The 26,842-nt window shown below is 35.0% G+C and overlaps 2 protein-coding genes across 10 annotated transcripts in view; one reads left to right on the forward strand and one right to left on the reverse strand.

Moving 5' to 3' along the window:
* The window catches only part of LOC145670338 (uncharacterized), a 493,290-nt gene that overhangs the window by 206,898 nt on the left and 259,550 nt on the right, over positions 1–26,842 (reverse strand). The window lies entirely within an intron of this gene.
* The window catches only part of LOC145670337 (WD repeat-containing protein 17-like), a 246,114-nt gene that overhangs the window by 50,736 nt on the left and 168,536 nt on the right, over positions 1–26,842 (forward strand). The window contains exons 3-4 of the mRNA XM_081738874.1: positions 16,365–16,558; positions 19,875–20,117. Coding sequence (XP_081595000.1) covers positions 16,365–16,558; positions 19,875–20,117 — 437 coding nt within the window. The remainder of the gene's footprint in view (positions 1–16,364; positions 16,559–19,874; positions 20,118–26,842) is intronic.

Below are 26,842 nucleotides of genomic sequence, written 5' to 3' on the forward strand. Positions count from 1 at the left end.
TTAACAGAGGAAAATCATATATTCACGAAGAAATTAAATGCCGACTAAAAGCAGGAAATTTGTGTTATTATTCATTTCAAAATCTTTTGTCGTCGCGAATTCTTCCAAAGAATGTGAATCTTAAAATATTAAACCGATAATCATGCCTCTTGTGCGGTATGATCGTGAAATATGGTCGCTTACTTAGAGAAGAACGCAGACTGAAAGTATTTGAATAAAATCTTGAGACGAATATTCTGACCCAAGAAGAACAGGAATGGACAATGGCGGAAACTTCATATCGAAGAACTGTATACCATTTACTAAACATTGTTAGGTCATAAAGTCTAGGAGGCTCAGGTGAGCAGGTCACGTCAGTGGCGTATTTACGATTTTGTTTCGGGGGGGGGGGATTTGTTAACTTTCGGGGGGTCTTTGCCTGAAAATGTGAAAATTCTGCAATATATTTCATATACTTTACTATAGTAAGTAAAATTTCGGGTTCGGGCTTAAGCCCGGAAGCCCCCCCTAAATACACCACTGCACGTACCCAGAATGAAAAAAAAGTAGGAACACTTCCAAAGTATTAACTGGAAATCCAATCGGAAAACGACCGTTAGGATGGGAGGATAACAGGGGAGTCATTTAGGGAGGGTAGGAGGGGGCAATTCCCCCCCCCTCAAGAGTTTGAGGAATACATATAGTTTAATCGAATACATATACGTGTCTACTAACATACTAGCACAAAACGTGAAAGTCTTATGTCGATGGTGCTCTTCCCCCCCCCCCCCAAAGCGAAATCTGAAATGACGCCCCTGGAGGACAATATTTAGATGGATCTCGCAGAAATAGGAATACAAAGAGAAACTGGATCCTGTTGGGTGGCTAAGGATAGAAATCAATAGAGAGCTTTTGTAAACACAGCATTGAACCTTAAGGTTCCATATGACCCTGAGCTAGTTAGTTATTAGAGAAGAGTAGGTCTACTTTTTCCTGTACATATTTTCTATTCATTGAATTAACAATCGGGAGATGGGAACGTCCTTGCAGGTGCGCATTTGCCTTTGATATTGCAACCTCTGCTTTTACAGTCCACAAACCGCGCTACTGCTGTACGGAATGAAACCGGTCTGGATTTGGAGAAGAAGGCTTCTGACAATGAGACAGACCTCTAATTGCATCTTCTCATTTTACTTGTCATCTGGTGCATCGTAAACTGCACTACAGTAACAGTTTAGTCCACGAGACGATATGCAAGTCAGCGTTTTCAAGAGCGAGTGACGAAAGCTGAAACTAACAATGAAAAAAGGAAAGAGAAATTACCTTTCAAAACAGATGCAAAGTAGTGGTTCTTTTTTCAAAGATGCAAACGGGAAATCCCTTTTTTTTTTGCAAATAAAATTGTGTCTTTAGTTGTCATTGCAGTTTTGCAAAGTACCTCGTTAACGAGTAAAAGTACATTAACCTTTTAGCAAGCTTTACTGGACATTTTCTTGTCAAATTGCTTGGTAAAATGAGGTGTTAAAAGATGCACTTGCGCCATGTTATCAACACAAAGGAAATCAAGATGTATTATTTTTCGTTCTACTGAAAGTTCTAGGTGCATTTTGTAAACTTAACTTGTTTTAATAAAAAACATACACTTCTTTCAAAAATAATGATATTTTACTTTTAGTAGAAAAATACAAATTTGCCGAACATAATACTTAACCAGATTCACTCACAACTTTCACTGTTTTAATGAAATTTCTAATAATGTTTATACACAATATATTGAAACTTAACCTTTATATACTGTACTTGTGTGATACGTAGTCATGAAAAATGTTGCACAGGAGATAACGTGAGGTCTTTTTGAAACCTCATTTAATTCATGTAAGGGTAAGTGTTTCGAAGAGAAATTTTTTACAGATTCGTAATTACTAGATATACAGAAAAAGTACAAAACCACTTACCATAAAATCATGAATAAGCTCGGGCATTTCGTTTTAACTACAAATTATTGTCCCGAGAATATTAGTGCAGCACAAAAGATTCTGAATATAATTTAAAACTTGAAATATTACGTTGCGTTTTATGAGGCTCAGAACATAGGTATCTGCTAGAAAATACTAACATTCAAAAATCAGTATTAGCTTTTATTATTAAGTTTTCTGCCTTTTGGCAGATCCTGGTACTAATTAGTTGCTTTGGGAGATGGAAATGTTTCTGCCACGTTTCTCGACCTTCATCTTTCCCTTTCAGCTCCCAATATTTTCTTCTATTTTTTCAAATCGTTGATCAGTTGTGTTCTTCTTCTTCCTATTCCTCGCTTTCCTTCTATGGTGGTATGAAGAAGACAATTTCTTTGCAAGATGTGTCTAATCCAATCAGGGCCGTGCCGTGGAAAATCAGCGCCCGGGGCGAGAGTATACGACGGCGCCCCCATACATATATTCCAAGCAATTTTCCTATATTTTTCCTTTTTTCTCCCGAATTTTTCGCCCCCCTTACTTCGGCGCCCGGGGCTGTCGCCCCCCCCCCTCACGGCACGGCGCTGAATCCAATTGGCCTTTCTATGAAGGATGTTGCTTAAAACCGTACACTTTTCTCCTATCCGTTTTAAAACATCTTCCTTTACTCTCTCTGTCCATTTTATCTTCTCTCCATCTTTCTTCAACACCACATTTCGGAGCTCTTTAAATATTTCTTATCTAACTTCTGTAATGTGCAAGTTTCGGAACCAGTTCAATACATAAGACCTGACCAACTTTTTCCTTAGTCCAATATTAAGCCTGCTAGTCTCTATTTTGTCTCTATTTTCCAGTGGAGACAATTACTCACTAATGGAAGTATATACTAGTACTGATAGCAGCACATCTACAGTGTGTAAGAAATCTACTTAGCTAATTTTTCGTTCTTCAAAATAATACTAATTCTACAGACAGTCAGTGACGTGCTGTGGGGGAGAGCGAGCGGGGCGATGGCCCCGGGCGCCGAAGTAAGGTGGACGCAAAATTCGGGAGGAAAAAAGAAAAGAAGGGCAGAAAAAAGAGAAAGGAAAAATTACTTGGAATATTTTATACGTGGTCCTATAATGTTACTCATGTTAGGAAAATGCATGTGCTTATATATAAAATGGAAGAAAAAATATTATAAAAAGTGCTCAAAATCAAGGAAAAACAGGATTTACTTTTGAAAATTTTCTTACGCTTCGCGGCTGGGTTGTTGACCTCATTCATTTGTACGAGGGCGTCGTCGTATTTTTCTCTTGCCACGGGCGCTGATTTTTCACGACACGACACTGCAGACAGTGTATCTTTACTAACTCTTGCAACAACTCAATTAAAATTTCAAGCATTTATTACGCTGGGCAGAAGTTATCAAGATGGAGAGTGACAGTGATTTTCAGATAGAGTTCAACTGATCTGAGAGTGACACTAATTCTAATGCAAGTAAAAATAGTAATGCGTCTTAAGTCTATCGAATATGAGAAAATAGACAGAAGTGAATCTATCTGGAAGATTGCCCTCATCACTTCCACGATCTCCCTTCACGAAAAATTCGGGTGTTCATGTACAATTTCATATTGCTTGTTAGAGAACGTACAGGTTCGGGACATTAGTATTTTACCCGATAAATTGCGAAACTAAACTTTTATGAGCCTAATTTTGAATAAATTTATACAACAGTGTAGAATGGGTTGTAAATGAATTTTAGTTCCATTTGCACCACTAAATCTTCAAAAAGAAATACCAAAAAATAAAATATATTTGTTTTTGTATTTGAACGAATACTCGGGGTTTTAAAATAAGGCTAGCTATTTTAAGTGCCTATCCTGCGCCTAAATTTTGTATTTTAAAAATGTTTACAATTATTCATTTGTATTTTCAACCAGGGCCGGATTAAGGGGGTCTTAGGGGGCTATAGCTCCGGGCTTCCAGGTAGAAAGGAGCCTCCACTCTGATCGAAATTTCAACTGGCTATCTAAAAAGAACCATGAAGATACAATCATCATCATAAAATAAGATATTACGAAAAATATGAAACATATTCCTCCTTAACTTTCATACTGTACTTTCAAAGAAATGTATTAGGTAAAGTCAGCAGGAGCCACGTATTTTTTTCTAGCCCTGGGCCGCAGATGAGTTAATCCAACCCTGCATTCAACATATAACAAAAATATATACAATATATATAATTTGGACCGAAAATTTGGTCCAGCAAAAACATTATATGTTAAACGGTTAAATGTAATTCTTTATTATTTCTTTTTTGTTCTTCCAAATAATTTATAGCGTTTTCATACTTTGAAAAAAGTGAAATATACAATGCAAAACATAAAATGCAATATCTGGATTAATATATTCTGCAATAATCCGAGTATGCAGAAATCTGGATAATTGAGGGGTATTATGCCAGATATTAATTTTGCTCATCTGATTAAAACAAATAAATCGATTATATTAGCATTACCGTGGTGCTCTGTCAAGATCCGAATGCAAAATAATAAATATGTCACATGTATAAATCAGCAGAACAAACATAATTTAGGGAGACTTTGAGATAAAGCCTACAGGAAGCTTTCTCCCAACGTTAACGTCTCTGATGGTTGATTTATTAACGTAGACAGAAGGCTTCAAAAAGCCTCATAGAAATCACATGGCATCAAATCACAAGTTCTCTGTTGTAAATTCTGATTGCTAAGCAATTTGCGGATTATTTCTGCAAAACTTTCCCCATACCTAGAATAAACTTTCACAATAATTATTGCGCTTTGTTTGTTTCTGTCGTGAACCGTGAGTACTACATGAAAAACATGAAGTGAAGTAAACAGCAAAGGGAAAATGGCGGCCAATTAAATTCATGTTCTCCTGTTTGCAACTTCCTGCAATCATTCATAAAAGATATAGTGTAAAAAAAATGGTTTTGAAAATAATTATAGAAAGTTCAAAAAGATTCCAATAAAAGTGATTGTTAAAGCTTTGCTAAAACATGATTTTAATATATGTTGTATGCAGTGGCGTATTTAAGGGGGCCTTCCGGGCTTGAGTCCCCCGAAATTTTATTTACTATTTGAAAGTAAATGAAATATCTTGCAGAATCTTCACATTTCCAGGAATAAAGTTAGGAAAAACCCCTCCGAAACAAAATCGTAAATACGCCACTGGTTGTATGCTTATAAAATAAAACAAGAGTTAAGGAAGTAAGTAGAAACAAGTCCAGAAAATTTCAAACCAATGGACCATCACAATTATGTGTCCTCCTGTATAAAGTTATTCAGATTCAGAATTATTGGTCATTTAACTAATTTTATGACGAAACTCGAAGATTTATCATAGAAGAAAGAAAAACTTCTGTTCTCGATTGTGCTAAGCTAATTCAGTAAGATTTTTGTTATGTTCTCTCCTTAAGATTCTTCTTTATATTCGCCCTTCCTCCTTGGTCTTCCAAAAATCCAAATTTCTCGACCAGAAATCTTTAATCCAGTATTTTCCATGTCCCAGTTTCTCTTATTTGCATTTTATTATTTGTGTGACACTTAGAAATGAGAACATTAAAAATAGTAACATGTTTGTATGCATGTTGCTAATAGTGGTGAGCGTAAAAACAGGTTTTTGTTTTTTTTTTTAAAAAAAAAAAAGAAAAAAACGAAACTGCTTTCTGAAAACTTTCAAGAACTGATTTTGGTTTTTAAAACTGGCTCGATTTTCTATCGAAAACATGTTTAGGTTTAAAATTCGGTTCGAGTTTTCTATCAAAACTGAAATGTCTACAAAAGCTTTTCCTTCCATCTTCTTAATTGTTTACCGTGCAAAATTGCTTTAACAGCTTTCTAATTTTATTAATACAAAAAAATATTGAAACATATACACAGTTATTATTTCTTTTTAAACTTTCAAACTATGTTATGCAAAAGTGAGTGGCGTATTTACGATTTTGTTTCGGGAGGGGCTTTGCCTGGAAATGTGAAAATTCTGCAAGATATTTCATTTACTTTACTATACTAAGTAAGATTTCGGGGGGGAGGGCTTAAGCCCGGAAGCCACCCCCCTAAATACGCCACTGGCAAAAGTGTTGATAGTCCTGTAGAACGGCTATGTAGAACGTCTATCTATCGACAGGTAGCAGAGAAAAACGGTACGAGATGTAGAAAATCTGTTTAAAAAAAAAGATTCGATTCAGAGTCCCAAGATTAGGTTCAATCTCATAGGCTAACCCGCATTCAGACCGGAAGTGGTTGAAATTAATCATTTCCGGTTTACACATTGATCACCATAAAATATAAACGGTAGCACAACGACAAGCACTTTTTTTTTAAATTTCGAGTATGTAGCTTAAGCGATTTATTCTGGGAGTTGATCAGTGAGTCATTCAGTCAGTCAGGTCTTCTTTTATACATTGCGATTAATGATATATACTGCTGGAGAATCAAGATATCATGATTTTAATATCTGAAATATAATACCTCTCTTATCAAAGCCCAGACTGAAAAACAATAAAGTGGATTTCGTACAGTAGACTATACAAAAGATTTATCAAAATACTATTTCGACTCAATGGCATCTGTTATATTCTAAACGACAAATTTTACAGATTCATTCGATTAAACTTTGACGATCATTTATAAAAAAAATGTAACTTATCTTCTCTGCAATTCTCACACTTTATACTCCAATAAATCTTGTAGTTATATTTCAGTGCAATGATTTGACATATACGGACGCAAACACCAAGGCAGAAAGAAAATTATAGATTTAGTGAGAAGACAGAGGAAAAGGAGAGAGTTGGGTTTGTTAAAATTACATTAGCAGTCACACACACACATACATAACCCCCTTTCATGACGATGTTTCGTCGTCTCCGGGTCACACTAGGTCAGTCGGGTCAGGCTGGGTCACTCCGGGTCTTTTCAGGTCACCGGGTCTAATGAGTCACGGGTCTGATTGCCTGTGTGTCTTCCAGGTCAAGGGTCATAAACTTTATGACTCCTTCCATCCTTGTATTGCATACAACTCCAAGGTGACTACTATTTAAGTTAACGATGGAAGTCATGGGGTAATTCTCGAAAAAAATTAGATAGGACCTCTTACAGCGATATTATGGAAAACTAAAAAAGAAATAAAACAAATATATTTATCAATAATATAAATATAGTTATTGAATATGATTAACTACGTATGTTTCGTTCTCAAATTGTGTATCCAGATGGTTAGCATGCCTGTCTTTGGTAATTTGGCTCCAGGATTCCGCTCCGTTTATGAGTGAATGACGAGGTAGCTAATTCCTCGGAGTAGCAATATTCTCCTTGAGTTTGAAGGTAATGAGGACTAGACCCAAGAAATAATTGTTCTGGTAGCTGTTGCGCTGCCTACACATCATATGACCCATTTGCCACGCTAACACTGTTACAGGCTACTTTAGCCCCACTATTCGAGTGTTTCTTCCTTTCACCTGAGATCAAGCCCATATGGGCCTATGTTGTTATCCTGTTTATTTCATCATAAGATGATAAAATTTCCACGACGCACCACACTAATCAATTTAGTCAAACACACGAAGTTAGAGTTGTACCTTCTTTGTGAATACTTCCACCAACATCATCTACGAACTCAAGCTGTATTCATTTACAAGGCATTAATAAAACGCTTAGAAATTATTTCGCATCGTTACGGCCAAGCAATAAAGTTAGAAAAACGCATATGTAGATAGATATATACATCTTAGTCCTTTCAATATGCCTAATATTCGCTGTTGTGTATATCATTAAAGAAAAAGTTGTAGGCGGGAAGAAATCTGAAAGTGTGAGTTGTTACTCTTTTGTTTATTGCATAGTGTGAAGCGTACTTAATACATAATGACTGCTGTGAATGCTATCATAGTCTTATTTGCACAAACTATAAAACCGTCTTGCATGAACACCAAAGAATAATGACTATTTATATCAGTTAACTCGCATTAAAGCGTTCCTTGTTCATGCTTCTTGAAGTGGATAAAGAACAGTCGAAGAAGTTGATGGAGTTTCTGGTTGTTGTCAATATAATATGGCCCTTGCTTCGCGTAATTCTTCATGCATTCGGATTAGTTAATGGGTTACATATATCACGCATAGATTTCCTTTTCTTTTTATTCTTTTTATATAAAAATACCTTTTTTTTTTTTTTTTTTGGAAAGTAAAACAAGTACTGTAATCCATGTGTTGCTACTACTGGTAGATTTCTTTCGTAAACAGGCGTGAAATGAGAAGAGCTGATAGATTCAGTGAACTAAAGGAACTTCACATGGAGAGGGATGAACAAAAAAGAAGTCTGTAAAAGCAAATAAAATTAAGATGAAAATTTGCAAATAGGCTTTAAAAAAATACTAGTCTACCGCCATGGGGGGCTCACTTGTACAGAAGAGCTATTTCTTTTTGTATCTTTTTTTTTTTTTTTTTTTAATACGTTGATGTTTCGCTTTCTCAAAGTAGTGCAAATTCACTTGCAAGGGCAAATTAAAGGATACGGAGCGTAACGAAGGAAAAAAAAGAAAGAAACAGCATAAGCCTGGTTGTATCATTTGAGATGCTGCAAGAAAGTATTTACTTCTACAAAAGGCGAGAAAATAAGAAGTAAACGTAACCTAAAGAATAGTCAGAATGCAAGAGAAGTTTGAAAGATGCAAATTTACAAGTACAACTTTACAATGAGCTTCCTTGCAGGCACTTATGGGGCGTTTACACTTGGTCGATTTAGTCGCACGACTAAATTGACTCGCTGCATTTGCCACTAAATCGAAGCAACTAGGCCGAATTAGATCGATGGATATGTTCAATTATTTCAACCACAGAAAATAGAACGTCTTTCAATTCAGTTGCCAGTCGATTAGTCACCTTCGATCAACAAGCGATTAAGTTGAAGTCCCGTTTACACGGTCGATTAAGTTGAAAGTGACGTCAATTCAACTGAATCGAACGCAAATCGACTAAGTGTAAACGCCCCATTACCCAATAATCTCTGCATAAAGTCAATGAGTGAAATAGTAAAATACTGTTGCCAAAATTGGATGACGGTGGAAACTGATCCGAAATGACAAAGAAAACCAAGGCGAATTTGGAAATATTTTCAATACCTCGAATGTGTATGTTTTATAAACGCTGTATTCATTTACGAATTGATGCTTTTACATTGATGTAAACTTTTGGAATAGTCAACTGGTTTGAAACGCTATACTGAAGAGTATAACATTGCTTTTCATGTACAGGTATATAATTAGAAAACTAGATTATGAATGGATAAATGTTACCTTCCATCTAGCGTATATATAGGCGAATTCAATGTTGTCTGTTACATCATTAATGAAAAATAGCTCAACTGTTTGAAATGAATTTTTGAACATAATCAGTATCTAACTGAAACTTCTTTAAAAAAAAAAAAATACATTGTGTCACTTCGTTTAAAATGCTAAGGGAAAAGTGATTCAAAATGTACACCAAAAATAAAGCATCAGGAAGATGAAAATCGGTATACAAACTCCTCACCCTTAGTAATTAGGTGCGTGTTCCAGCATTTTCATGAATTCCGTTTCTAAAGGGTGATGCAAACAATATTTCTATATTTTCATACAGATTCGAACTGACGTTGTCTGCCTCATTATCGCAAAAGAAGAACTGAATCCTTTGAAATTCATTTTGGATCATATTTAGCACTTGAATCGAGCTAATTTTTATGGTCGGCACGGTGGCTCAGTGGTAGAGCGCTTACCTTTGGTGTGTGGGGGTCCCTGGTTCGATTTCCGGCCAAATAAGTTTGTGGTGAACAACATCGTGTCCATGGGTTTTCTCGGGGTATTCCCGTTTCCTCCCACTTTCTCATCTCAAAAATTCTTCCATCATCATTCACTTGCCTTAATTATTGTCTCTCTTAGCCTAAAGGGCATTATTGTGGAACGTTAAACTGAATTATTTCATTTCATCTAATTTTCTTTAGTCAAACGTCAGTGTTGAGGCAGAATGATGTTCCTGCGAGAGGAATCTCTAAGGCAATGCCAGGCCATATGAGTTTCATACATGTGGACTTTCGTAAGAGTCTCTCCAGTGGTGTTGTTCGACTTGGTGCGACTATCTTGAAAACTGTCTTTTACCAGATTGGAATTTTTTTTTTTTTTTTTTTTTGGTCATTGCAACTTAAACTTTTGCGGGAGCGAAAGTGCTTAGTGCTATAGCGCTCACCACTGGTGCGAGGGTTCGATCCTCAGCTAAGCGAGTTTATGGTGGATATCAACGTGCTAGCAGATTTTCTCGGAGTTGTCCCTTTTATTCCTACATTATTATTCCATCATACTATTTCATTATTTATTTATTTTTACTTTCATTAATCATCCACTGCCTTTAGCCTAATGGCAGTAGTGCTATTCAGCCGGTTCGCACCAGTTTGCTAGAGGCGGTTGTTAAAATATTTTGAGTTCGCAGAACCTTTTATTGTACGAAGACATAAACAGACGAACTCACATACACAAACACACACACACAGGCTCATCGAGAGCCAACTCGGGCCCCGGGGTTGAGTTATCATCGCGCCCGCTAGAAAAACTAGCAAACTATATTTCATATATTTACTAGTTACATTATACTAATTACATTAAAACTATATCTCATATGCTGTATTTACTAGTTACATTATACCAACTACATTAAAACTATATCTCATATACTATATTTACTAGTTACATTAAAACTATATCTCATACATGTATATTTACTACTACATTATACTAATTACATTAAAACTATATCTCATATATTTACTAGTTACATTATACTAATTACATCAAAACTATATCTCATATACTGTATTTACTAGTTACACTATACTAATTACATTAAAACTATATCTCATATACTGTATTTACTAGTTACACTATACTAATTACATTAAAACTATTTTTCATATACTGTATTTACTAGTTACATTATACTAATTACATTAGAACTATATCTCATATATTTACTAGTTACACTATACTAATTACATCAAAACTATATCTCATATACTGTATTTACTAGTTACATTATACTAATTACATTAAAACTATATCTCATATACTGTATTTACTAGTTACACTATACTAATTACATTAAAACTATTTCTCATATACTATATTTACTAGTTACATTATACTAATTACATTAAAACTATATCTCATATATTTACTAGTTACATTATACTAATTACATTAAAACTATTTCTCATATACTATATTTACTAGTTACATTATACTAATTACATTAAAACTATATCTCATATACTGTATTTACTAGTTGCACTATACTAATTACATTAAAACTATATACTGTATCATATATTTACTAGTTACATTATACTAATTACATTAAAACTATGTCTCATATACTGTATTTACTAGTTACAGTATACTAATTACATTAAAACTATATCTCATATACTGTATTTACTAGTTACACTATACTAATTACATCAAAACTATATCTCATATACTGTATTTACTAGTTACACTATACTAATTACATTAAAACTATATCTCATATATTTACTAGTTACATTATACTAATTACATTAAAACTATATCTCATATACTATATTTACTAGTTACATTATACTAATTACATTAAAACTATATCTCATATATTTACTAGTTACATTATACTAATTACATTAAAACTATATCTCATATATTTACTACTTACATTATACTAATTACATTAAAACCATATATCATATATTTACTAGTTACATTATACTAATTACATTAAAACTATATCTCATATACTGTATTTACTAGTTATATTATACTAATTACATTAAAACTCTATCTCATATACTGTATTTACTAGTTGCACTATACTAATTACATTAAAAATATATATCATATATTTACTAGTTACATTACTAATTACATTAAAACTATATATCATATATTTACTAGTTACATTATACTAATTACATTAAAACTATATCTCATATACTGTATTTACTAGTTACACTATACTAATTACATCAAAACTATATCTCATATACTGTATTTACTAGTTACACTATACTAATTACATTAAAACTATATCTCATATATTGTATTTACTAGTTACACTATACTAATTACATTAAAACTATTTCTCATATACTATATTTACTAGTTACATTATACTAATTACATTAAAACTATATCTCATATATTTACTAGTTACATTATACTAATTACATTAAAACTATATCTCATATACTGTATTTACTAGTTACACTATACTAATTACATTAAAACTATATCTCATATATTTACTAGTTACATTATACTAATTACATTAAAACTATATTTCATATATTTACTAGTTACATTATACTAATTACATTAAAACTATATCTCATATACTGTATTTACTAGTTACATTATACTAATTACATTAAAACTATCTCATATACTGTATTTACTAGTTGCACTATACTAATTACATTAAAAATATATATCATATGTTTACTAGTTACATTACTAATTACATTAAAACTATATCTCATATACTGTATTTACTAGTTACACTATACTAATTACATTAAAACTATATCTCATATACTGTATTTACTAGTTACACTATACTAATTACATTAAAACTATTTCTCATATACTGTATTTACTAGTTACATTATACTAATTACATTAAAACTATTTCTCATATACTGTATTTACTAGTTACATTATACTAATTACATTAAAACTATATCTCATATACAGTATTTACTAGTTACATTATACTAATTACATTAAAACTATATCTCATATACTGTATTTACTAGTTACATTATACTAATTACATTAAATACATACGTATACTGATTACATTACTAGAGTTACACTTCGTAATTTACAAAACAGCCTTTCTTGCTTTCCTTCTAGCAAATGTATCTATGACATTACTAAGCTAAAGTACATAAGAGTTTCCAAGTCGGATAATCTTTTTCATCGATGACCGAAGGACATTCTTTACTCTTGCAAGTGCACTAAACGATCTTTCAATCTCCGCTTCAGACACTGGTAGAGACAAAATACAAAGAGCAATAGTAACATTCGGGAAAATGTTGACTAGTTTTTGGTCAACAATTGTGTTGAGCAACTGAAATGGTGTCAGAGCAGCACTGAAGTTGACAGATTAGATCGCTTGTAGATCAACCATTTCATTAATGATATCACCTGATACATAATCGCTGTATAGTTTTAAGTACGTTTTTACTTTTTCCTCAAATTCATCATTACTCAACGTTGGATACTTTACAAAAAATCGAATTTCGTGTTTAGATCATGTATTGTCTTATAGCGACAATTAAGGTTGATTGCAACACAATTCAGAATAACATCAACAACAACCACAACAAAAAGTGACTGTTTGAAAATTTCTTTGGGGTTCTTTCTTTCTTGTTCCTCAACAGTTCCGTCTGCTAAACGTTGAAAACGTTTCTTGATTAAGATTTTTCTGGAAAATCTGAACTCGTTCCTAGATTTCTGCTCACAAGTTTACATACTTGCAAAACGTTTTTCCATTTACTGTGTAGTAGTATTAGATCTTCTATCAAACTTGTGATATTGTCAACTTCGACACCCAAAGTAATTTCTCTTGTTTGCAAGACAACGTTCCTGTAGTTGATGGTTGTCAGTATTTTAAACCATATTGATGACATAAGTATACACTCAAATGTGTTTAGGTAACTTTCAATGCCGTTTATGTCATACAGAGTCTCAACACTCAGTTTGAGCTCTTTCAGATTCACATTCTTTTAACCCTGGAAGATAGGTCGCAAATGGTTTCACACAAACCAAGCTTGCAGACCAAAGTTTGAAGAGAGCATCCGATAGCTTTCTTAATTAAATCTCATCTCTGAGGACTAGAACTGAATATCTTATACAACTTTCGAAGTATGCCAAAAAATTTAATAGCTTCAGGACAACTTTCAGCTGCCTGAACACCACAAAGATAGATGATTTTTCTTGAGTATCCGACTTCGCGCGTCCACTCATATTACTGCCATTGTCATAGCCTTGACCTCTGCAGTCACTAAGCGGAATGTTAAGGTAATGCAAATAAGATCTCTGGTTTTCTGGTGACAATCCACAAAGGTAGGAAACGTCTTGGGTTGTATATTTCTGTTTCTGTTGTTCATCTATCACCAAACTCAGAAACTGTAAAATCAAAACCATCTGTTCAACATGCGCGAAATCAGGGGTTGCATCAACAATTATAGAGTAATATTTGGCAGCTTGTCTCTCTTTCAAAATAGCTTGAAGTACATGATCTGAACAACACTGAATGAATTCATTTGGCGACAAATAATGTACTTGTAGGCGACAAATAATGTACGGCCCATCTGTGAGGTTTTTACATTCATGTCATCAAGTGTTCTTGTAGCACTGGGTCATAGTGACTTATTAATTAAAAAATGCCTAAAAAGTTACATATTTTTTTGGATCACCTATAAAAAGGCTATCTCCCCTTAAGGGCAATCCTCTTTCCCCCAAGAAAATAATAACGTCAAAAATTCTGGATAAAATTTGTCTCCACCTTGCACTTTCACTGTTGATGTTTTCATGTTTTAATGTTTAATGTACTTGACACTATCTTATTACATATTTTTGACATACAGCCTTGGTGGTTAGGAAAGCTCCGGGCCTCGGCCACGGTGCTTAAAATATACCGTAGGCGGATCTGACCCGGGTTGAATGTAAGCACTTCAAAAACTACAACGACTAAGCAATTTTAACTATATTAAACAATAGCTACATTCTATAAAACATCACTTTATATGTTCCGAAGCAGCGCCGTAACTTAGTTTTTTTTGGGGGGGGGAGGGGAAGCATTAATATGCGTATTTGGGCCCCCTAGAAAAATTTGTTTTTCTAATTCTCGGACCTCCCTCTTTCCATCTTTCTCTTACTCTTTATAGGCCCCCGGAGCCTGTGGGCCCTCCCGCATGGCAAGGTCTGTGGGGGCGTTAGTTACGCCCTGGGCCCGTTCCATACATGACAAATTAATTGAGGGGACAATATTGACAAATCTCAAAGCCATACGAAAAAAATATTATTTCTAGGGCCCCTAATAGTAGACATCTTTCATAGAAATTGGACCACGTCTCATTTTTCTTTCTTCTACCTTTTGTATGTTGTTTTGTTTATGTAATGTAGTGAACCTGTTTGATGCTTCATTTATAATTTCATGTTCGTATCGTATATGAAGTAAGAAAATTTTGTTTTAAAATAGGCCCCCTCGAACGGCGGGGAGCTTTCCTGGAGGTCAGTTGGCCCTTGCCCCCACAAGTTACAACTCTGTTCCGAAGAATAATATAAAACAAATAATCTATACTTGAAGATGCTTACCTTTTATATACCTTTTTTTATATATAATTTTGGAATGATTCAACCAGTGTTCCTGTAATTAGTCCGCCGCTCAGCCCAGTCCAGTACATATAGTTTTCACTTATCTTTGACCTAGGTTTATTATTTACAATTTAGGAAGCTAATCGTTTTCATTCCATGCGCTCAATGCTTGCGTTTTGTAAGCGGCATTTCTGTTGTGCACTGTGCTACTGCTTCCTCTTTCTTCTCACCATCAGGAAGAAAATATTTTCTTTTGATAGAGGAAGTGAATTAAAGTATATTTTTCTGTGTTTTGTGTACACGTATAGCAAAAGAATTAAGGACTAATAAACAACCTAACAATCAAATATAATAAATAAATAAACATTAAATAATATCGAGGTAAACATGTTTTTAAAAATACGGAAAATATTTGTAGCAATTTTCTATTTAGCACAAGGGTTATAACACTTGCTGCATTCGCCGGGCCCCTCAACAGTTTGGGCCCCGGGGGAAAAGCCTTGGCTCCCCCACCCTGTCCTCGGGCCTGCACACACACACGCATAACATTTCAAGAATGAGAACTGAAATCATAATGGTGAGGGTCATTTACATTTGAAACACCATTATTTATATTTGAAACATCATTATCAACAATTGTCAGTCCATTGCTGAATGAAGATTTTTTCAATACTTTTTGATAACAATCTTGCACAACTCGTTTCCAAGATATCTAGTTAAAAAAAAAAAAAAAAATCGTCTACCTTGTATGGTTTGTTTCCTAAGGGAATTATATTTATCTACCTATCCTTCATCTAGGTTTTATAATAGTCTGAAATCTGGCTGTCCCCTCCAGTTTTTACCTTCTACATATAGATCCACTGGTATTACAAGTTTTCTTTGGGCCTATCCTTCTATGAACCTGCACTTTACCATTGTTACCGTTGATGATATATATATTATGGCGGTAACTTTGCAAAATTCTTCTTTATATTTGTATATATCATAGATCACTTAACGCGATGTTATAATATTATTATTTTTTCTGTTAACAGTGACACTCTGTCATACATCCATTGCAATGGTCCATTGGAATTATGGGTAACATCAGATGGAAATACTACGACTACATCTTACAGAGACCAATCAGCATTTGATTATCCTGTAACTCAGCTACAATGGCATCCCACGTGCCCAGGAAAAGTTCTTTTTGGCCACACAAACGGAAGTATTTCGTTCTTCAAGAAAAGTGAGTATTATATAGTCATATTTCTATCTGAAATAAAAACTAAATTTCCTGATCTAGAGCCCGTGAGGGGCTGTGTTGCATGAAATGATCCCATGTTTAAACAAGTATTCGTCAACTACTATTTCGGCTAAATTGTTTTGCTGGTCATTCTAATAATAAAAGGTGAACGTATCAGTCTGTTCGTCACACTCATTCCTCATAATAGGATAGACAGTCGCGGCAGAGTTGCCAAGCTCAGAGAACAAAATTTTCGATTTTCATCTTAAAAATTATCGTACAATTACAAAAAGTTACCGTATATTCATTATGCACGTGGTAATTATAGAAACAAATATAATACTACCAATAGTAGCAATAATTTATAATAAATTTATCTAGTAATCGGCAGTTTCAAACTTCATATCGGTGTCACTATTCTCACCATTTTTTTTTTTTTTTTTTATCATTATTAACATTACTCTGAACAACATTTTCACCCCCTCGTAAACGTAATTGAATTTTAAAAATGAATATAAGGTTGCCAGTTGTTAATTCTTAAATCGATATTAATTTATTTTTAGCGGGAATGATTATTAAAAACCTCAGTGTGTGGTTTTATAACTATTTAATGCACATCTACAAGTTATTTGTATATACATTCAAAAACTACAAAAAAGTATGCGTTCTAAAATTATCGCATATTCATTTATTATCACAAGAGCATTAATCGTATCGTATATAACAATAAATTATTATATGGTTGGCAAAACCTGAGTCAAGGTAATAGGTAGCGCTTCCTGCTCTATCACTTGCTTGCCAGGTGCTAATAGATATCGCTAGTTGCACTATTGTTTGCTACTCAATAACTTTAATTAATACAGTATTCTAACAAATCCTTAAATAATTGTTGGTAAAGAGTGAGAGGTAATTGGTGAACAAACTCATAAATAAATAAATAAATAAATAAATTTGTTAAATATAAACAGTTAGTTTAACCTATAGTGTATGGAGCCTAGGCCCAGGCCCGTCGAGGGCCAACGCGGCCCCGGGGTTGAGTTATCATCTGGCCCAGTATAAAAACTGCCAAGCTATATCTCATATATTACTAGTTACATTATACTAATTACATTAAATACATATACTAATTACATTACTAGAGTTACACTTAGTGCATTAAACGATATTTCAGCCTTTGCCACAGACGTTGGTAGAGTACAGAAAGTATGAAGAGTAATAGTAACATTCGAAAAACGTTCACTAGTTTTTGGTCAAGAATTGTGTTGAGCAGGTTCACCTCATGATCGTCAACCTAACGCCTTAGACTGCTCGAATATACCTACCGATTGCACTAAGTCACCGCGCCCCTTCATGATGATGGGTTAACACAAGAAAATGTTAGTGATTCCACCAGGAGTAGAATCAGGGCCCACCCACTTCGAAGTCGCGTACGCTAACACTTCGGCTAAATACGAGCTCAATAAAATTATATTTAAAAAAGGGCTTGAACATCTTGTTTGTTTTTCAATGCTCTCTACTCGTACCCGCAGACGGTAAATTATTATGCATATTCTGACGAGAAAGAGCCCCCCCCCCCCGGCCCCAAAGAAGTAGAATGTGTTACACAACCAATTTGTTCAAATATTATGCGTGGTTAAAAAGAGCTTTCGGGAAGTAAGTTTTTCTAACGTAATGACTGTAATACTCGTGATATATCATAAGAGAAGTCGGAATATCGGGGATCATAAATAGAATAGTGCGTATCAACACAATCAATTTTTGATATCACTACATCATTGATCGATAGTATGGCTTTATCCCACGGGTGCAAATAACCATTTGCCCGGGGCGTGTGGTTCATCGCTGCAGCCGAGTATTTAATATCATACCGAAGGTAAGTAAATGATTTCTATTCTGGGATATGGGCTAGTAGTTTTTTTTTCTTGGGCAAGTAAAATTTTGTTGCCTATTTGCATCCCAGGATACTTTGAATAGTATGAGTGAATAAAATACACCAGTTTTAATAACTCTTTTGTCTACCGGACAAGCAGCTTTTTCTGTAGTTTTATTAAATGTAATATGTGTCCACTTTTTTCTTACTTTTCTACAAAGATTTAACAATTTATATGTAGTTCTTCTAATATGGAAATGCATTATCTTGTGTGGCGATTTTTTTGTTTCTATTTTCCACTTCAAATCGTAACAATGACTTTAATAAAGTTATAATCATAATAAACCAATAAACGGACGGTGTGTATTGACCTTAATGTTCTTGTGTCCTGGCCACCCTGTAAAGTAATGCAAAAAAAACACTCATGCCTCCCCTCCCTTCCAACAACTTCTTCAACCAATGACACTATATAAACAGAACAGCAGTGACGCCACAAAACAAACGAGCTCCTTCGTGGCTAAGCGGTTAGTGTACGCACCTTTGGCGTGGGAGACCTGGGTTCGATTCTCGGTGGGAGTTCATGTGGTTCGGATTCCACGTTAGTCAGTAGTTCTCACATAGCCTCGCTGCTGAAAGGGACGTTAAACTCAAAATCAACTCCATAAAGCAAAGGCAATGACTCATAAAGGTGTGAATAATTGCGTGCATTTTCTGTAGTACTTGTTTGCACATAATAAATGAATTCTCAAAATCGACACATTATTTTAGTGGGGTGCTTATATTAGAGTAAATACGGTATGCAGACCTATGTGACTCTTATTGGAAGTGATGCTTGGTTGTTTGTATCAGTTATTTGTAAATTATTAAATGTTAACTGATTACAATGATCAGATTGAGGTGGGTAGAACGTAGGAGTACCCTCAAATGTTTTGCATGTAGTCATACTACTTACTAGATGTTTTGGTCCGGCGTACTAGATGTTGTGTTCTCACGAATAATTGTACATTCTACGAGGTGTGATCAAAAACTACGCTGAATGATTTTATTAAAAACAAAGTAATAAGCTTAAATGGAATTTGATTTAATCTCCTTTGCCATGCGGAAAACCATTCTGGCTCTGAATGATATCGAAGTACATGTTTCAGTCTAATTAATATTTATATAGTGAGCTTATTGTTTTTGGATCAAGTTACATTTCTATATAATTCTACAGTATATTCTTAACCTAAAATTGGTGGCGTCATTTGATGAGAGGAGGGGGCAATTGCTCCCTGAGTTTGAGAAACACATGCTTTTTAATGAATTATAGGTAAACCAATAAAAAAACGTGAAACTTTTATGTTGGTGGACTATCTCCCCTCCTCGCCTGGCAAAAAGTCTGAACTGTTGCTACTGCCTAAAATGAAGCTTGAATAAATACTTAAACACCATATTCTTTGTTTCTTTCAGATGGAAAAGTCCAACGTCATATATTCCTCGAAGCCTTGGATCCTGAAACTTGTGATGAAGTGACGTGTATCGCATGGGACCCATTGTCCACAGACTATTTCCTGGTTTCCTACAGAGGAGGTTTATTGTTTCTCGTGGACAGCAGCAACATGTCAATTATTACGAACTTCCAATACCCTGCATCAGCGTTTGCTCAGAGTATAGACTGGTTGAAGTCAAGTCCTGGAATGTTTATAACCGGAGGCAAGTTCTATATATTATATGCACTAATATATTCCTTAGAGAACCAATACGTTTTGGGAAGAATCGAAGCAGAAAAGGTTCAATTTTTATGGGTTAAAACTCCACGAGTAATTAACCACATATTGGAATATTGTCGGCCCACGATTGTCCCATAAATTCGGCCCATTTTCGGGTCAAAGGTGGCATGCTCATGGGAGGAAAACGTTATGGTTGGTAAGTGAAGGATGATGTACTTCCATCATTATATTTGTTTGCGAACCCCCCAACACTTCCTAACTGGACAAACTTCTTAACACAAATATCTTTGTTTAACAGAAAAATGATAGATATAGCCTAAAAATTTGTTTTTACACCTCATTTATGTTCTTACTTTTCTTATAAAAATGATTTAGTTCTATCTTTTTTTTCTTTTTTTACTGAGAATGTAGGTGACAGTAATTAAAATTTACTTATCGTAATTTTGTGTGCAAAATAACACAGGTTCAATACTATATAGACGTATTGGACTCCTACCCAGGGCCGTGCCGTGGAAAATCAGCGCCCGGGGCGAGAGTATACGACGGCGCCCCCATACATATATTCCAAGCAAATTTCCTATCTTTTTTCCTTTTTTCTCCCGAATTTTTCGCCCCCTTATTTCGGCGCCCGGGGCCGTTTCCCCGCTCGCCCCCTCCACGGCATGGCCCTGCTCCTACCCCCCAATAGCTTTGAATTCCTCCCAACAAAAACTTGTGGGTACGCTACGCGTCTGGTGCTTGACAATAGCAGATGAAAATGTAAACTTGAGATTCTTCCGCGACACCAACCATCATTCATCATTGAGTTCCATCTTTTGCCACCAGATGGCAATTTGAGAAAGAGTTACGAAAAATGAGCGATTAATGATTAGAATTTTACTGATTTAACTCAGAAATACAAACTTAACGCCATAATACCATAACATGTATTCCCTAAGGTATTGTACTTTGTCTCTATCCTTTTGGTTTCTCTTAATTTCCAAGCAGAAATGGATCAAATGCTTCAGATCATCATAAAGTGTCAATTTTTACTATTTTAAATAATAGTATAATTAGACCTATTTAATATGTACGAAATAAGTTCATTTTGACGACGATAAAGATAATATAGTAACTACACAGAAGAAATAAGTGCAATCATAATCTTAATATTCCGTCTCGTTTCGGCACAAAAAGTAAAATAGTTTCCTACATAAATCAATGGGCAACATATTCAAGATGGCGGCAGTATTATACCCTTAAATAAGTTTGAAGAAGAAATCAATAAAATCAAATAATTAAAATTCCAGTTTATTTTTTTAAAAGAGAACAATAGTTTTCTATATAAATTAATCGGCTGAAACAAAAATGGCGTAGGTATTTAACCTGCTCTATAACCATTACAAGTGAATTTCATTTAACAGTGTGGAACCACGATCGACTTCCAAACTATGCGAATTCAGTACTGAAAATGAAAGTAGTTTATCTATAACTTCTGTTTGCAACAGAGGGATGAGATCCAGGGGCGGACCAAGGCAAAATTTTCACCCGGGCAGAGTGACTTTTTGGCGCTCCCCTCCCCAAGTCCTAGCCTATATTTTACATTTTATTACAGTGATTTTAATATTTTAAACCCATTTTTCAAAAAAGAAAAAAATAATACTCAAATGCATGATATAGGCCTAGGTATATTTTGTACTTAAAAATATACATATGGTATCAACTATTTATTATTTATGTACCGATATGTATAAACAAAAACAATAGGGTCTACGGAATAGCATTTATTGAATACTACTAATGGTGACATGATTACTGATATATTGTAAATTGTTTTGTCATAATTATCAATAACATCAAGAGTCACTCTACCATATATCCGACTATGTGTTCAACACGTTGTACGCACAGCAATATAAGCAATCCTTTTTATGTAGTCCTAGTAGTTGAGATCCATAGCGTTCACAAAATGTATCTCACGAACAGGGGCGGCGGTTGGACGTTAAAAGTGTGGGGCAAGACATGATCTGAATATTTGCATATAAATGTTACTTTTTCTGGTTGTTTCTGACATTTTGTTTGATGAAAGGTTGTATAACTAATAGGATACTATATTTTACAGTTAAAATACCGTATATCGTATTTCATATTTTATTAAGTAAATTGACAAGAGCAACGCAAGTAGAACTAGCCCTTTGTACTCCTAAACAACGAAAGTGTAAGAAGAGATTTGATTTCTTACTCATGAATATCCTAAAATTCTGTCTGGAAAACTGAGTGATCAGATTACTGAATAACAAATTAGCAAAACAAATAAATAGAAAGGAAAATATTAATCATAGTAATGAATAATGATGCTTGTTTTGCAAAAGTTATATTGAAGCAGGGATTAATGAACAACTTAATTTTTAATTCCACACATGCTATTAAATGTACGTTATTACTCTTAGAATTAAAACACACCAAAACACAACAATACTTAGAATCACTCCATACTCCAGTTACATAAAATAATCCTAAAACCCAGAATTACGTTGAATTCACTAAATTTAATTGCATATACACTCGTACACCCCTAACATACCGCTTCACTCGTATAACTTTATTACACTACAAAACAATGGAAAAGGTAGAAGTTGTTTCTTATTACGCTGTTTTCCCTTACATTTTAGGAACTGTCAACTTTGTGCAAGTAAAGAATAACGTGTGAAAGACTTTTTTTTTTTTTTTTTTTTGAAATGTTCTCTCAATTAGTTTGAAAGCGGCTGACTAACATATCGAGCCCTTGTAAGAAGTGAAAGTATGCTGAAATTGTTGTACTCCAATAGGTTAATTTTGGGTTATTTTCTGTGGCAATCAAAACGCAATTCCTGTAGTTTTCTTTACTCCACGGGAACAACCAATACGCACTCGCCGAACGGCAAATATATGGCACCATTTTTTCTATGAACCAATAATACAGTAGGACGTCGATAATCTGAGCTATTTGGAACCACAGGTAGTTCGGGTTTTCAAATTGTTCGGATTTTCGAAAATGACCAAGAAAATGCCACTTAGGCTTAACTATACTGTATGGTATGCTCTTTTGTCGATACAGTGGCTATACAGTACCAGTGTTGGGTAAGTTACTTGTAAAAATGTAACGCGTTACAAGTTACTTTACTTTGTCTTAAAATGTAACGCGTTAGTAACGCGTTACTTGCCTCCAAAAAGTAACTGTTACTTTACTTCGAAAGTAACGCGTTACTAACGCGTTACTTTTAGGTCCGAAACTTTGAATATGTGAAAAAATCTTAATACTTCAGTTTTCCGTACTGCTATTACTACCGCTATTATTATTATTATTATTATTATTATTATTATTATTATTATTATTATTATTATTATTATTATTATTATTATTATTATTATTATTATTGTTGTTGTTGTTGTTATAACAACACTGTGTATAAACATGAAAGATAGGCGGTTTATATATGAATACTAAAAAAAAGTAGTTGATTGCCAACATCGGTAGTCGTGAAGTCTAGGAGTCAAGGACATTGTTCACGAGCTTCTGAATTTGGGTTGAGGGTCTAGGTTGAGTATTCGGGCTCGAGCCAAACGTTGTTAAAAGTTATAGGGCACTAGCCAAATATCTTCAAAACTGCTCGACCCGGGTTTAGAATTGTCAACGACTCGAGCGGATCGGCTCACAGCTCATTCACTATCGACTCAAATCCGGGAAGTGAGCTGAGCCAACAACTCACCCAACCGAGTTGGCTAGAGCCCTTCGCTCAGTTGAATCGAACCAAGCAGATTGCTTATCCCAACCAAGCCAGCTCGACCAATGGTTCACCCCAAGCGAGCCGGCTGGAGCCATCGGCTTAGTTAAGCCGATCCGAGCTAAGCTTGCTATAAAAAAAAAATCTCTTGTTTTCTTGCTATCGATACGAGACGAGATGCGAACAGTGTCCCCTCTCGTGAACAACACTAAAAGTATTTCATATTACTGCTTAGCTTACATTTCTCGTGGCTTTCGCTTTCCAGTGTAATCAGGCCGAGATTTCAAAACGAGTTAAAACGAGCGAGCCATAGCGAGCCATTTATCAAACTCGACTCGACTCGAAACTCGACGCCAAAAACAGTGAATCGGCTCGAAACTCGACTCGAGAATATTACTTTTGACTCGACTCGAAACTCGACTTGGATTCGAGTCGAGTTTTAGCTTGACTCGTGCCCATCCCTATGCGTTAGAAAAACTGGTTGCTTATTATTATTCTGCTAAACTAATTACTGTATATAATAATAACAATGTTGCTATGTAAAATTAAAAATACAGAATATAGAGAAACATTACACTACAACTGAGAAAATGAGAATAGATGAACTGGGGGGTGAATCAAAATTTGCCAATGGGTGATATCAATAAAACGGAGAAGTTACTCATTACGCCCAATTTTGAAGTAGTTACTCGCATTGGTATCAATAAAAAGAGAACTGAGCACTAGTCGCCTCGGCTGACCTCGGAGAAGCCCCGCCCTTTTGAAGTAACCACACCTCTATTCTCGAGCCGAGTAACTACTCCGCGTTTGATATCAATAAAAATCAAAGACTCCTCTGTGATGCTAGTAACTTCTCCAAATTTGTGGAGCAAGCTAAATAGGTGACTCCGTGCGAAATATGGCAGAGTATATGATTGTTTTACTACGTAGAAAAACTTATAAACTGCATAGAAATGTTGGAAATAGAGATTACAAAAAGCATTATAAGTTTCTGAAAGAAAATGTAGTGATTAGCACAACATTTTTAAAGGAGAATCAACCGAAATTCGGGGTGATGGACTACGTAATGATGAAAAGATGCGGGTTTTCTTCAAGGGCGCCGATCCTGTGGGGGCCCGGGCTCCCCAAAACTCATGTGGGCTCCCTATTGTATTTATGAATATACAATATTTGACATAATTAGAGTGCAATTTGTCTTAAAATCCTGATATATATACCTTCTGCATCTGAATGCTCCCCCCCCCCCCCAAATTTACAGAGAAATCGGTGCCCTTGGTTTTCTTGTGTTACGTGAGTGATCCGGGATTCCAGGTCGGAATGTCAGGGGATTCTGGTGTGGCTCAAAGTACTGTCTATGACTACCTGAAAATGGATTGTTTCCGGAAGTGTGCGTAATATACAAACAGCAAAGGCAGAGTGGCAAGAACAATATACATTTCCGGGTGCTATCGGAGCACTTGACTATACACAAGTGGCATTAAAGAAACCTAGTATTTTGGAGAGTAATACGTTAATAGGAAGAGCTATTTCGTGGCTAAGCGGTTAGCGTACATGCCTTTGGCATAGGAGACCCGCGTCCGATTCCCGGCAGGAGCTCATGTGGTTTGGATTCTACCTTAATCAGTGGGTTCTGTCTCATATAGGCACGCTACTGAAAAGGACGTTAAACTAATAATCAACTCAACTCAACGTTGATAGAAAGGGTGTATACATGAGAATGTATTTTGTTTATGTCAAGGCGAAAGGGGACACGTATGGTGTGGAAAACGCAATCAGATGGACGTGATTTATGACGTGGGTGGCTGGACTTTTTAGAAAAGAAAACAAAGGAGCCAAGTGTCTGATTTCGTTCTTAAAGCCAAACAATCTACAAAGACCTTGGACAACACGTGATATGCGCTTGTCGTGTTAATCTTGATATTGCTGGATTCCAATCAACATCCATCAGCTCAAATAGGTTCATTCCCATGGTTTCAGTATTACTTTCTTCTTTCCCGGTTTTTTAAAAATTTTTTTCTTCTTTTTTATTTTTGTTTTATTCTCGCTCGAATATTAAAGATTCTCTTTTGAATTTGTGTCTCAGTCGTAGATGTATTTGATATTTCGGTGCATTTCACTGTAACTAAATTACCTTCAAAGTTTCGGCTTTCCTTCGTTTACTTTCTGGTAGCTGTGACTTTGAAAGTACCACTGGAAACTCTTTTACAATATCCACAAATGCACTTTGATTGAAGCTACCGTTGCTACTTGCCCCTTCCATGGCTTTTAAGATACTACGCCATAGATTAAAAACAACGAAATGACTGCGCGATGAATGGGAAAAATGAGTAATCACTTCTTTTATTGATACGACTCAGTGCTACGTGCAGAGGAAGCGCGAGTAAACGTTCATAAATCTGGAGCAGACTAGACCTGAGTAGTGGCTTGTTTTATTGATACGAAATTGAGGGAGGAGATTACTCCAGCTGTAGTTACTCCGATTCTCGAGCAGGACTTCTCAGGATTAGTTACTTATTTTTATTGATATCACCCAATAACTCTAAAATCGCCAATACATGCTTTTTAAATCTAGTTGTTCCAAAGTCTACAATCAACGGGACTTTAGAATACGCAAACTGATCTAAAAGAACCCTAATATTACATACCATCAATATTACATCAATAAAGTATGCCTGCTCATCAGAACACAGTTTATTCATATTAAACCCTTACTGAATGTCGTTAATTATGGCACCCTAGTTGTTGATAAATATTTCCCGCCGGGGCACCACTTTACTTTTAAATTCTGTTTACCAGTGGCGTATTTACGATTTTGTTTCGGTGGGGCTTTGCTAACTTTCGGGGGGAGGGGGCTTTGCCTGAAAATGTCAAAATTCTGCAAGATATTTTATATACTTTACTATAGTAATATTTCGGGTGGGCTTAAGCCCGGAAGCCCCACCCCTAAATACGCCATTGCTGTTTA

The sequence above is a fragment of the Thermobia domestica genome, chromosome 14 (genome assembly GCF_964235325.1).
Source record: "Thermobia domestica chromosome 14, izTheDome1.hap1.1, whole genome shotgun sequence".
Lineage (NCBI taxonomy): Eukaryota > Metazoa > Arthropoda > Insecta > Zygentoma > Lepismatidae > Thermobia > Thermobia domestica.